This window comes from Tasmannia lanceolata, unplaced genomic scaffold (assembly GCF_043159265.1).
Source record: "Tasmannia lanceolata isolate RefF3 unplaced genomic scaffold, GAP_Taslan_0.1 ptg000015l, whole genome shotgun sequence".
In the NCBI taxonomy this organism is placed as follows: Eukaryota; Viridiplantae; Streptophyta; class Magnoliopsida; order Canellales; family Winteraceae; genus Tasmannia; species Tasmannia lanceolata.
The window spans coordinates 29,731,966-29,744,155 of NW_027518692.1; the positions used below are offsets into that span (position 1 = coordinate 29,731,966).

The 12,190-nt window shown below is 37.9% G+C and overlaps 1 protein-coding gene across 7 annotated transcripts in view; it reads left to right on the plus strand.

Annotated features, from left to right (window-relative positions):
* Nucleotides 1-12,190, plus strand: part of LOC143846211 (senescence-induced receptor-like serine/threonine-protein kinase) — a 61,900-nt gene that overhangs the window by 42,779 nt on the left and 6,931 nt on the right. For 6 of the 7 annotated variants that reach the window (XM_077354633.1, XM_077354641.1, XM_077354634.1 and 3 more), the window contains 5 exons: nt 6,770-6,927; nt 7,462-7,679; nt 8,889-9,015; nt 9,091-9,159; nt 10,174-10,363. In XM_077354633.1, the coding sequence (XP_077210748.1) occupies nt 6,770-6,927; nt 7,462-7,679; nt 8,889-9,015; nt 9,091-9,159; nt 10,174-10,363 (762 nt within the window). The remainder of the gene's footprint in view (nt 1-6,769; nt 6,928-7,461; nt 7,680-8,888; nt 9,016-9,090; nt 9,160-10,173; nt 10,364-12,190) is intronic. The other variant, XM_077354637.1, reaches the window with a different exon arrangement.

Sequence of the window (12,190 nt, forward strand, 5' to 3'; positions counted from 1 at the left end):
CATGGATCCATTATTTCTTCGATCTTCTTCCACATGATGACGGATCGCACCGCTCTGATACCAAATGTTACGAACCTAAATTGGTTCGCAACGTGATCGATCTTCTTAGAGGGAAGATCTGCCTCTTGATGATCCACTTCGAGGGAAGGATCAATCCTCTTTTGAACACAATGTCTGGAATAAGTTTATTCATTAATTTCCATTAAGAGTAACATGTGCTTATATAAAGCATTGAAAGATAAACATAGAAAGATCTTATGATAATAATAGAAATAACTAAATAAAGATTAACCTATCCTGGAAGATTTGATCTAATCTAAATTCAAACTTATTTACTCCACTCTGTGGGACCCATCTAGGTACGTAACAACAACCTATCTACAATAGGGCCAATAGAATAAATGCTTTACCATTCATGTGAGACTTTGTTTTGAGCTTCACAAGCCATATAAAAAATCATGTTTACAATGAGTCATAAAATATTAGGGAATTTTCCAAAAAATTTCAATTATTTGGAGAATTTTGTAACAATGATGTAGAGTGATAATACCGATAAACCAGTCTTGGTTCATGAACTATCCAAAAAATCTTGTGCTTCTCTTCAATCTCATACCGCAACTCCATTTACCAGTCTCTCTCTCTATAAAGACACTTCCTATCTATCTCTTCCCAAACACTTGTGTGTCTCTTCAATCTCAGACTGCAACTCCCTTCATAAGAAAATCAAAACCTCCTTATTTATTTTTCTCTTTTCTAGTAATCACCACCAATTCCTTTGCTCATCTTTCTTCTACTGTCTTCTTCGTAATCCAACACCAAGAATCATCGAGAATTGAGCTGGCCCACTTTACCATTGCGCAAGAAATTGATTGGAAAATCCTGCCTTACCCTCTCGACAAGGATTCCTACTGTCTCCTCCGCGAAATCAGTGGCGATTCGAGTGCCATCGTATACAAAGCAGCTTGGTTTCCCTTGAAATTCCTCAATGGTTGCTGTAAAATTCATCAATCTAGAACAGGACATTTTTGGTTGAAGGTTTTGTCAAAAAGGAATGTAAAAAGGCAGATGTGTTTTCTTACTTCTCAAAGACATACCAAAGGAAGACAAACACAGCTACAAAGCCACCTCTCTCTGTGTCATCTCTACAGTGCTTACGAGATTTCTGCTCCTTTCTAATCTTATTCTTTCTCACTCACCACTTGTTTGATGTTTCTTTTCTTTTTCCCTCATCTTCAAAAATCCAAAAAAAAAAACAGAAAAAGAATAAAGACAGAAGAAATCTCACATGGACACAGAGAGTAACAAACTTTGAGATTAAATTTGATGACTTGGTAAGATTATTGCAGGGAAGAAAAGAGTTATAAGCAACTTCAGAGATCGAAGGAGAGTGCCTCTTCCCTTTTGTTCCCTTTTTTAATTTCTTGAAAAAAATACACACTTCTCTCTGTAGTCTAACGAAAGAGAATAGGAACAAAATTTATGTCTACAGTATAGATCTCGCCATCGTTCTTGGCTATGTCACAAATATCTCCAATATTTTCAAAATATTGTGATTTTATCTCGATGTTTTGATAAAACAATAAAATCTCGAAACAATCTTAAGATTTAAAAAATATAGCAATATTTTCATTTATATCATTTACCATGAAAATTTCATGATAATATCACGATATTTTTATGATATTTTTTACTTTTTGCTTAAACTATATACTTTTAAATAATTTATTTTACTATTTTTCCTAACCCGAAAAATTAAAAAAATAATATATACTGATATTTTTCCTTACCGAGAAATTCCCGAAAACAATATTTGTGACTTAGGTTCTCGGCAGTTGAGAGAGAGAACCAAGAAGTGAGGGAAGAGGGGAGAAAGGGAGTGGCTGTTTTCTCAGTAGTTGAGAGAGAGCGAGAGGACTTACTCTTTTAGCAGTTGTGATATGAATTTGTTAAAGGGGGAGTGAATAAATAAAAAAACTGCAAATTTATAGTTCCCATTGGAAAATTATTAGGATTGTCTAGGTGTTAAAACGAGGAACCGTAAGGGCCATATCTTTGAGGTTTGAATTGGAAGGTGTTTGAGTTATGGACATGGCTCATGCCAGAGTTTAGCAATACTTGGATTTTTTTTCTTTAAAGTTAATTTTAGGCTATATTCGACTAGGAAAATGCATTAATTGACATCATTTTAGTAAAACACCATACAATGACATTGTATTGGAAAAAGATTCTGCTAAATTATGCATTTTAAGAAGACTTTTGAAAAACAAGGGAGATGATAATTCTACCCTCTTGCCCCTTTAATTAGTTGTGAGCTTCAAAATGGGTAAACTATATTTAAGTGCCTCTCTCTCTCTCTCTCTCTCTCTCTCTCTCTCTCTCTATTTGTGGCATTTAACTCAGTACTACAACCCCAAAGAAATAAAAAGGATGAAAATTATTAGATGTTGAAGCATCAACATGCTCCCATTCAGACATTATTTGGGATGGAGATTAGAAGTAGAAAAGAGGCAGAGAAGGTGGTGGCTGAGCCACGTGATGGTGATGTTGGAGCGGAGGGAAGGTTGAGGAAGGTAGATTCATCATAAGTGATAGAAAGGATTTTCTAGCGTAAAAGTGGGAGAGGGAAAAGCTAGGTGATGGCAAAAGTAGATGGCCTTCTTCTTGAGGTGGCATGCTCCTTGGAGTCCTTGCAACAATGAATAATGCCTTGATTGTTTGCATCAAGGTTGCCAGGGCGGGAATCGAAAGCAGGATTCGATTCGGGATTCGAAAGCAGGAATTGAAGGCTCCGGGGATGTTTGGGAGCGGGAATCGTGGGTTCGTCGGGGATTCGCAGGGGATTTGTCTGGGATTCGCGGGGAGTTGGGATTCGCCGGGGATTCACGAGGAATCGCCTAGGAATCACGGTTCTAAAAATTGGGAATCGGGGTTCCGACGAATCCGAATCCCGATTCCCAATTTTCGGGGATTCGAACAGATTCCTGAATCGGATCCGCATTCCGGGGAATCGCGATTCCCCAGTCCAGGGAACGAATCCTGCTTCCTTGGTTTGCATCAAGATGGTGTAGCCGAGAAAGCATGCTTGAAGCCTGATTGTTTGGTTGCAATTATTAGAATTTGGAACTACTATCTTGCTAGGATTATTTTTCAATTATTTCACGCTTCCCTATCGCTTTCCTTCACGCTTCCCCGTTGCTTCCCTTCATGCTTTCCCCTTCACACTTCTCTTCACGCTTCCTAAACCCTTCACCACTTGTCACTTCCCACCTTCAAGAGAGCCTTCGCTTCCCACACTGGCGACCATGGTCCAAAACTATTCATCTTCCTTATCAATTATTTAACCATAATGGATTTAATGGCATTGATGGTGTTTTTGAGGAATATTGTCCTCTACTGGAGATGAATTTCATTCTCAATCTTTACTTACCACTTCCTTAACAAGTAACTTCAAGCTTACCTGTTCCCAGTTAGAAACTTAATTTATGAGATGATAGTTTGCAAACTAGATGATAGCTTGCAAACTATATGTTAGTCCAAAAAGTGGCATTTCCTCTTTTAGTAATCCATCTACTACTGCTTATCCAATCCTCTTTCATCGGGATCAAGTCTTTTCATTTCTTAGAGTCACTTTCTTTTCTATCCAATGTGTGTGATGCATTATTTTCTCCGTTTTACTTATTTTATTTACTTCTATGTACATGTGGATTTATCCAAAAAAGCTTGACAAATTAAAGAGAGATTTGACAAGCAAGATGAAATGTTTTAGGAGAGAGATTCTTTGTGGGGGGGAATTTGAAAGAGTTTTAGAAAAGTGTATGAGATGCGAGAGGAGTGATATGAGGGAGGGAGATTTATAACATAGATGAGAGGTTTTAGGAGAGGAAGAGGATACCGATTTTTGTATTTGAGAGAGATATTTAATTATTTATGAGAGGATTATTTAAGTGAGGCTATGGGAGGAGGACTTGAGGGAAGAGAGAGATATACGAGAGAGATAAGAAGTTTTACAAAAGAAAGTGGAGAGAGATTTTCATGACATGGGAGGGAAGCTATTTTAGAGAGAGATAGAGAAAAAGATTTAAAGAAATGTGTAAAGATGAGAGAGATTTTCTAGCTATTAGAATGCCTAGTAGTGAGGAGAGAGATTGTAACTGAGATAGACAGAAAGAGAGGCCTCAAACAATAAACAATTCTGTAAGAAAGGGTTAGTGTACAAAACCCGACCCTTAGTTTAAAAAAAGATTGCAAGTAGCTATAAGAAATTTTAGGTTGGTAATTAATTAACTGTTGAAGGAGATTGCGGCAAGTTTAAATTTTTCCATACTAAATATAATGGGAGACTTACCATTCAACACACATACACACACACACAGATAAAGGTTTCTGAGCGATACCTCAGATAGCTTATCTGAGCAAGCTCATATAAATAGGGTAGGTAGCTATGTTGTTTGGGTTATGTTAGATATTGATTCTATAGGACCTAACATATATAGGGTGTCCCTAAGAAATCATCTCCATAGGATCATGGTAAGCGTTGATTTGTGGAGGTTTAAAATGGACATCTAGAAAATGGGTCCATTTTGTGCTTATACAGATCGAATGGTTAGGATGATTGTATGGAGATGGTTTGTTGGGAACACCCTATCTATGTGAGGTTTTATGGAATGAATGGGTTGGATGAGTCAAACAACATGGGAAATGGTGTATTTATAGTGGCTTGTGCGCTCGAGTGCCCAATCACATGGGTCCCACATTTTTTGTGGTGATCCAAACCATTCATTTGCAAGGCCCTATCATAGATAGGGTGTGTACCAAAAATCAGGTCCATTGAATCATCCTAACCCCTCCAAAAGTGGAGGGCAAAAATGGGCAGATTTGTGGACAAACAGTGTCTGTCCATTTTGACCTCCACAAATGAATGGGTTAGGATGATCCTATGGAGCTGATTTTTGGTACACACCCCATCTATGTAAGGGCCTTTCAAATGAATGCTTTGGATCATCCTAACAAAGTGGGCCCACATGAGTTTTTGACACTCGAGCGCACCATAAGCTTGGTGAGAGAGAGAGAGAGGTGTTGGTAAGCTTAAGCGCACCATATTTTTGGTGCGTTTAAGTGGTTATAACGCCTCCCATTGGTTCGCTTAAGCGGGACCCAAACATTTAAACAAATGGGAGGCGTTATAACCACTTAAGCGCACCAAAAAAATGGTGCGTTTAAGCACACCAACATATTCCTCATATATATATAATGGGAAACTTGGGTGGCCCACAGGGTTCTTTGAAACATTATGATATGAAGTTCAACTATTAAATACCTTGTGAATGTTAAATTCTTTATGAAGTTGTTTCACCTCTATTGCGATTAAGTGTGTCACCGGAAATCAGCCTTTCATTTTTGTGTAAAGGGCCGAGATTGGTCTCATTATAAGTTATGTTTTTTAATCTCTGCCCTTCAGACTGATTTTTGAGCGACGCATTTAGTCGTGACAGAGGTGAGCCCCATGGTATTTAAAACCTCATAAAGGTAAAGTGATGCAGATTGTAGGCCCAATTAGAGGCATATTTTCCCATTAGGATTTATATTATTTAGTTTCTAGGATTCTTATTTCCATATTATTTATTTCCATCTTATTCCTCACTTCTTCTCCTATTCTTCTTCTTCTCTCTTCTATTCTTCCCTGTCTTCTCTTCGTCTTCTCTTTTTCTCCCCTTTCTTCTAGTTCTCTTCCCAGTCCTACATCAAATTTAGTATCAGAGCAAAAGATCCAAGAGTTTCCGCATCTTTTCTCCAACAACCCACCACCTCCTCCATTCTACAACAACCGAACAATCATCCTTCTTTTTTCCCCCTTGAACTCGCCCAGTTCCTCTTTCCAAACCCTAACCTCTACTTCACCACACTCATCCTCTACTTCTCATCAGCCCATCTTAACCACACTTCACTCGACCCTCAAAACCCCAATCAGTCCTCTTTCTTTCATGCCCAAAAAGGACCTAGTTCCAAAAAAACGAAATAACATGGAAATAAGATTCCTAGAAACTAAATTATACGGAAATAAATCGTAATGGGCAAACGTGCCTCTTATTGGGCCTACAATCTGCATCATAAAGTTTCCTTAAATATTAAATACCTTATATATGTATTTATATGGGATTTTCTAGGCCATTTTGCAGAAGGCCATTTCGGGGCTCACTTTTGCGGGAAAGAACAGCCACCTCATTTGAATTAAATGAATAAGACAAAATCTGCTACGAGGTGTCTGTTCTCTCCTGCAAAAGTGAGCCACAAAATGGATTTCTGCGAAATTGCCTAGCAAATCCCTATGTATATTGTTGTTAAATATCATATATATTTGAATTTCCCTATAGCTATCAAATGGCTCATAAATTTAAATTTCTTTTTGGCTATTAAATACCTTTAAGCTCATGTTCTTTATTGTTTTATTGTTCTATGCTAGGAAATCATGACGGTTAGATTTAACATTTGGGAAATGATATTTCCCCCCCCTTAAACGGATAAAATCCCCCCCTTTAAAGGTTTCTGGGAGAATGGTTCACTGCTTGAGGATAAATTCACCCCCTTTCACTTTTTCCTTTGCCTTGAAAACTTAACGGATAACGTTGAAGGTGGGGATTTTATCCGTCAGAGCGTGGGGGGAAGGGGGGGGGATATCATTCCCCTTATAACATTTTATCATTTATCATTTTATTCAGTGCTGTTTACATGAATTAATAAGACATCCATCCTTTCATAATTCAAATGGTAGTTTTGGTGAGAATCTAGAACTCTGCTCTTCGGATTCATGCAAAAAGAAGCATCGACATTTTAATATTCCGGTTATCATTGGTGTATCGGTTGTAGCAGTTCTGGTCAGTTTTACCATGATGATTGTCTGCCACAAATTTAGAGGGAGAAGGCAAGGAGGTAATTTTTTGATATGACCAAGTATTTTTAACGTCTCTAAACGAAAATGATATGTGCACCCCCTTTGATAATGTCACTCTTTTCTTAGGAAAAAGATCTGAAGAAAAACTTGTTTTAGGAATGTCCCAAACAGTCCTTGTCTGTCGGCGACATGTACTAAAGTAGGGGTATGTTGTCATTTTATCAGAAATTAAGGGTGTTCTTCGTTTATTTTGACGTAAAATGGGATTAAAACAAATTTTGCACCAATTTATGTGCTTAAAAGTGGGCGTAAAATTTGTTCTACGCCCATTTTACGTCATTTTTCGTCTAAAGAAACAGAGCCATAATGAAAATTGTATCAATGAATTGTTGCACACGTGGTATAATAAGGGAGTAAATAACTTATCAATGAAAGAGAGGCCTCACACTATTTATGAGAGGGTTATCAATGAAAGAGAGGCCTCACACTATAAATTGTATCACACGTTATCTTCATGGGCATTGATATTTTCGAACCATGCAAAGTATTTCTTATGCTTTTATTGGCCACAGAGCCTGCTTTTAATGCCAGCGAAGAAGACAGCTTGTTCTTCTCAAGGAATCGCCGGTTCACATACACAGAGATCATGCATATGACCAACAACTTCCAAAGGGTCATTGGCAGAGGAGGGTTCGGAACTGTTTACCATGGCCATATGGAAGATGGGACTCAGGTCGCCATCAAATTGTTCTCTCAAATTCATCATGGGACTAATGTATTTCAAACCGAGGTAATAAGAGCAATCCAATTTGTGTGTGTGTGTGTGTGTTTTAGATTAATCTCATGTTAAGGGGAAACAATACGGAGGCACACTTGTGTCTAGGTCATCCCAAACAACTCTTGCAATGTTGCCACACTTACCAGCATAAGGGTGCGTTTGTCATTTCATACAAAACTAGGGTTTTCTTATCATAAAAACTGGTTATTAATGTGATGGTACATGTGGTGCAGTAGAAAGGTGTTAGGACATAGGGATGTCTTCCTAACAGCACTCTTTGGAGAAGTAATGCAGTAAGCAGACACCATTGTGTTCAGGTCATTCCAAACATCCATCATAATGCTGCCACATGTACCAAGATAAGGTCGTGTTTGTTATTTCATTAGAAAGGAGGGTTTTTTGTTATGAAAAAATAGTAATTAATATGCAATTAAAACCGATGGCACAATAGGAAGGGCTGTTAGGAGCATCCTTGACATGGACATCTCTTTCTAACAGATCTTTTGGAGGCTGGCATGAAATTAGTATCCCCAAACGATAGCTCACAACCTCTCATATAATACGTCTCAATGTGAGAACTCATATCAAAGGATTGATGTGTTTGCTATGTTTTAATTTCTTGTAGAATTTATTAAGCTAATAAATTGTTCTCATAGAGTGCTTCATTTGTGTTTTGAAGTTACATTTTTCCTTTTATTTGGCTTTTGGTACTTGAAACTCACCTAATTTTTTAGTCCTGAATCACTTTGGAATGAGGATGTGCTACATACATGTGGCATGCACTGGGGTAGGTGCTTCCTGACGTAGTCCTTCGAAAAGTGCAATGAGTAAATTTTTTTTAGAACTCACAATTTACCTAGGAACCCCAGCCGGCACCTTGGATTTTCTTAAATTTAGAGAAAGTACAGGAGGAGGAATAGCAGCCTTGAATCAACCTTGAATATCTCACAATCCTAATAAGAACACCAGAAAACTGAAAGAAGGCCTACTTACTGTAGCACTAATCATTAGTATTATGTCCTTTGATGTGAATGTTAGGGAGACCCAAACTATCACTTCACATTCGACCTTCACCTCTCTAGGCAGATCCTCCCAATTGAAAAAAAATGTTGGACCGGGTTTTAAAGGATTCATTAGCGAGAGTTTAGTGCAACGAGCACGTTAATAAAATGTATTGCACAAAAAAAATTCACTCAATTACGGTTTCCATTTGCATTGCAGGCTCAGCTATTAATGAGGTTTCACCATAAGAACTTGGTCCATTTTCTTGGGTACTGTGCTGAAGGTAACAACAAGGCCCTTATCTTGGAATACATCGTGGGAGGAAACCTAGCAAATCTTCTCTCAGGTATCAGAAACCCACAGCCTCTTAATCCAGCTCAGTTGACAAATGCAGTTATTCAAGTATTATCTTCTGTTACAGCCAAAGGAGACGATACAATAGTTCTAAATTGGGATCAGCGACTTCGGATAGCAATGGATGTCGCACAAGGTTAGTAGGAAAATGTCAGTTGCATATCTATTTTTTATAGAGAAAATGTTTTAGGTGTTGAGGAAGAGGGTTTAGCTTTGCAAGTGGGAGCAAAATACTTGGATCAGATCATGTCTACCCTTTTCTTTTTGTTTGTTGAAGAGTGTGTAAGGTAGTTTAGTCATTACTTTTAGTATGAGGGGTATTGTAGTCTTTGTACAAGGTTGCCCTACTTTGGGCTTATATATACATCATATTACATGGGAGCTCCCTAGTAGACACTCTCCATCTCTCCATTCCTCTTCTTCTTCCTCTCTACCTTATCTCCATTTCTAACATCGTATCAAAGCCAAAGGTCCTGAATTCAAACCTCCTTGATAGCAAAAATCCACATGCAATGGTCAAACCCAAAAAATGGGCCACATGTGCCACGTGTAGCCCAACCCTAGAAAGAGGACCACACGTGAGGGGGAGTGTTAAAGTATTAAAGATTAAGTAACGCCATCTCCACCAGCTTAAGCTTTTGGAGTAATTGGTAGTTTTCACATGGCATCACAGAGCATGTGATGGTTCTTTTAGTTGTTTATTGTAGTTTTATTTGTAACAAACTGGAGTTCCATAGTGTATATACACTCCAGCTTGAGGGAGTGTTGAAGAGCGTGTAGGGGTAGTTTAGTCATTACTTGTAGTATGAGGGGTATTGTAGTCTTTGTACAACATTGCCCTACTTTGGGCCTATATATACACCATATTGCATGGGAGTTCCCTAGCGGAGGCTCTTCATCTCTCCATTCCTCTTCTTCTACCTCTCTACCCTATCTCCATTTCTAACATTGTTTATAGATATTTTGTTTGAGTTGGAGAGTCCAACTCCATCTCTAACTTCTTGGAACGTGCATTGCTTCACCCTCCCCGTATTACGGCCCCTTATGTGCAGTTAGTTGCTCCCCATCCAATCTACTCAGGCCAAGTGTGCGTCACCCAATTTTTTTTAGCTTCTCTTTGCTTATCTTTGAGACTAATGTTTCATTGTAGGTTTGGAGTATCTGCATACAGGTTGCAAGCCACCAATAATTCATAGAGATGTGAAAGCGGCAAATATCCTCATAAATGAAAGGTTGGAGGCGAAGATAGCAGATTTTGGTTTGTCTAAAGCTTTCCTTGATGAGGAACTCACTCACATATCAACCGATGTCAAGGGCACGCAAGGGTATCTTGATCCTGAGTATGTTCACTTACCTAGCACGAAAAAACAGGATGATTTTACTAAATATAACTCATTATTGCAATTAAAGATATTGGTCGCTAAATTGTGCACATGGTCATATTAGAGTAACATATCTTCTATAATATCTTTAGTCCTTTTTTAATAGATTTTAGCTTTAGAGTTCAATAACTTTTAACTTAATAACGATTCACATTTAGAATTGAAAAGAACTAATCTAAGTGATGTACTCATTAGGACTGTAACAAAATGTTATATTTCCAGTGCATTCATAGTATTAGAGTTTACAGAGAAACCTCTTAACAAAAATCTCATTTTTAAGGTAAATGTTGTGTAAGTTCCGCAATGAAAGAAAGGTTGAACCATTGAACGAGACATATAGATATGATTTGAGCAATAAAAGTTTCAAAGTGCTCTTGATAAGTTTGTCTATTCAAGTGTGGAAGTCAGAGTTTTGCTTTCTATGAATGTATTTGGTATATTTCTAGAGCACTTGCCAAAACTTGTGTAAGCATACAATCATGTATTTGGTATATTTCTAGAGCACTTGCCAAAACTTGGGTAAGCATACAATCTAAGTAAATAGAATGTGCAGGCTTTGAGAGAACTAGTGCCCGCAGTATGATGTGAATTGTGACCTTTCTACACAAACTCAATAATTAAGATCAAGGTGAAATCCTCTTAGGGGGCTTAGATCCACTGGAAGTTCAAGGGTCCTCCGCCTATGTTTGATTGAAGTAGTCAGCTTAGATCCACTAGAAGTCCAAGGGTCTTCCACCTATGGCTTTGTTATACTGTCTTAATATATATTTTGTGCCTTTTCATTTATTTTGAGAGTAGTGGGGGTTTGGGTAGGTTTAAAACATTAGTAGTTTAAATTATCAAAATTGATTTATTTTATCAAAATGTGACTTATTGTGTGAAGGGAGCTTTCATGTCTATTCGGTTACCATAAAAGGAGGCTTAGGGACCTCTTTTGAACCGGCTTCTAGAATTGTTTCCAATCCAGAGGTGTGTTCTCCCATCTCTCTATATGAGCTATGTCTACATCTTGGGCATCAAGGGTTGGTTATATTCGTGGATGCAACCCCTGATCTATGCAAAATCACTAGCATTAGTACAGAAACAAAGGTCTTTAAGATAGAGCGCTACGTGGATTGCCTTGCAACAATTGCTTGGTTGATTTTTTGATTTGTTGTCTTCATTTTAATTAGTCATCATACCAAGCATCCTGTATAGAGGCTGGGGGTTACTCAGCCACCTCCCACCTCTCCTAGACAGGGAACTGGACAGAAACTAAGTATTTTTATTATATAAAAATTGGATAGTTTCTATATTCAAGTCAAACTGTTGTATTGGGTTTAGGGTTGGAATATTATGTATGGTCTTGGTCAATGTTTTGGGACCCATGTGTTTGGGCACTCTAGCAGTCTAGCTCATATAAGCTTATATGAGCTCAAGCTCACGAACAGTTTCCTATATATATATATATATATATATATATATATATATATATATAGAGAGAGAGAGAGAGAGAGAGACAACGGTTCCTACACATGTGTAGATAAGTTATCTACACACTAGCTTAAAATACAGTGGGGGCCACATTATTTGGGTGATCCAAACCAATCATTTTTAAGGCCCTCACATAGATAGGGTGTTCATAAAAAATCAGATCCATAGGATCATCCTAACCATTCGAACTGTGGAGGCAAAAAATGGACTAATTTGTGAAGGTTTAAAGACATCCATTTTACCTCCACAAATCGTAGGGTTGGGATGATCCTATGAATCTGATTTTTTGTAGACACCCTATCTATGTGAGGG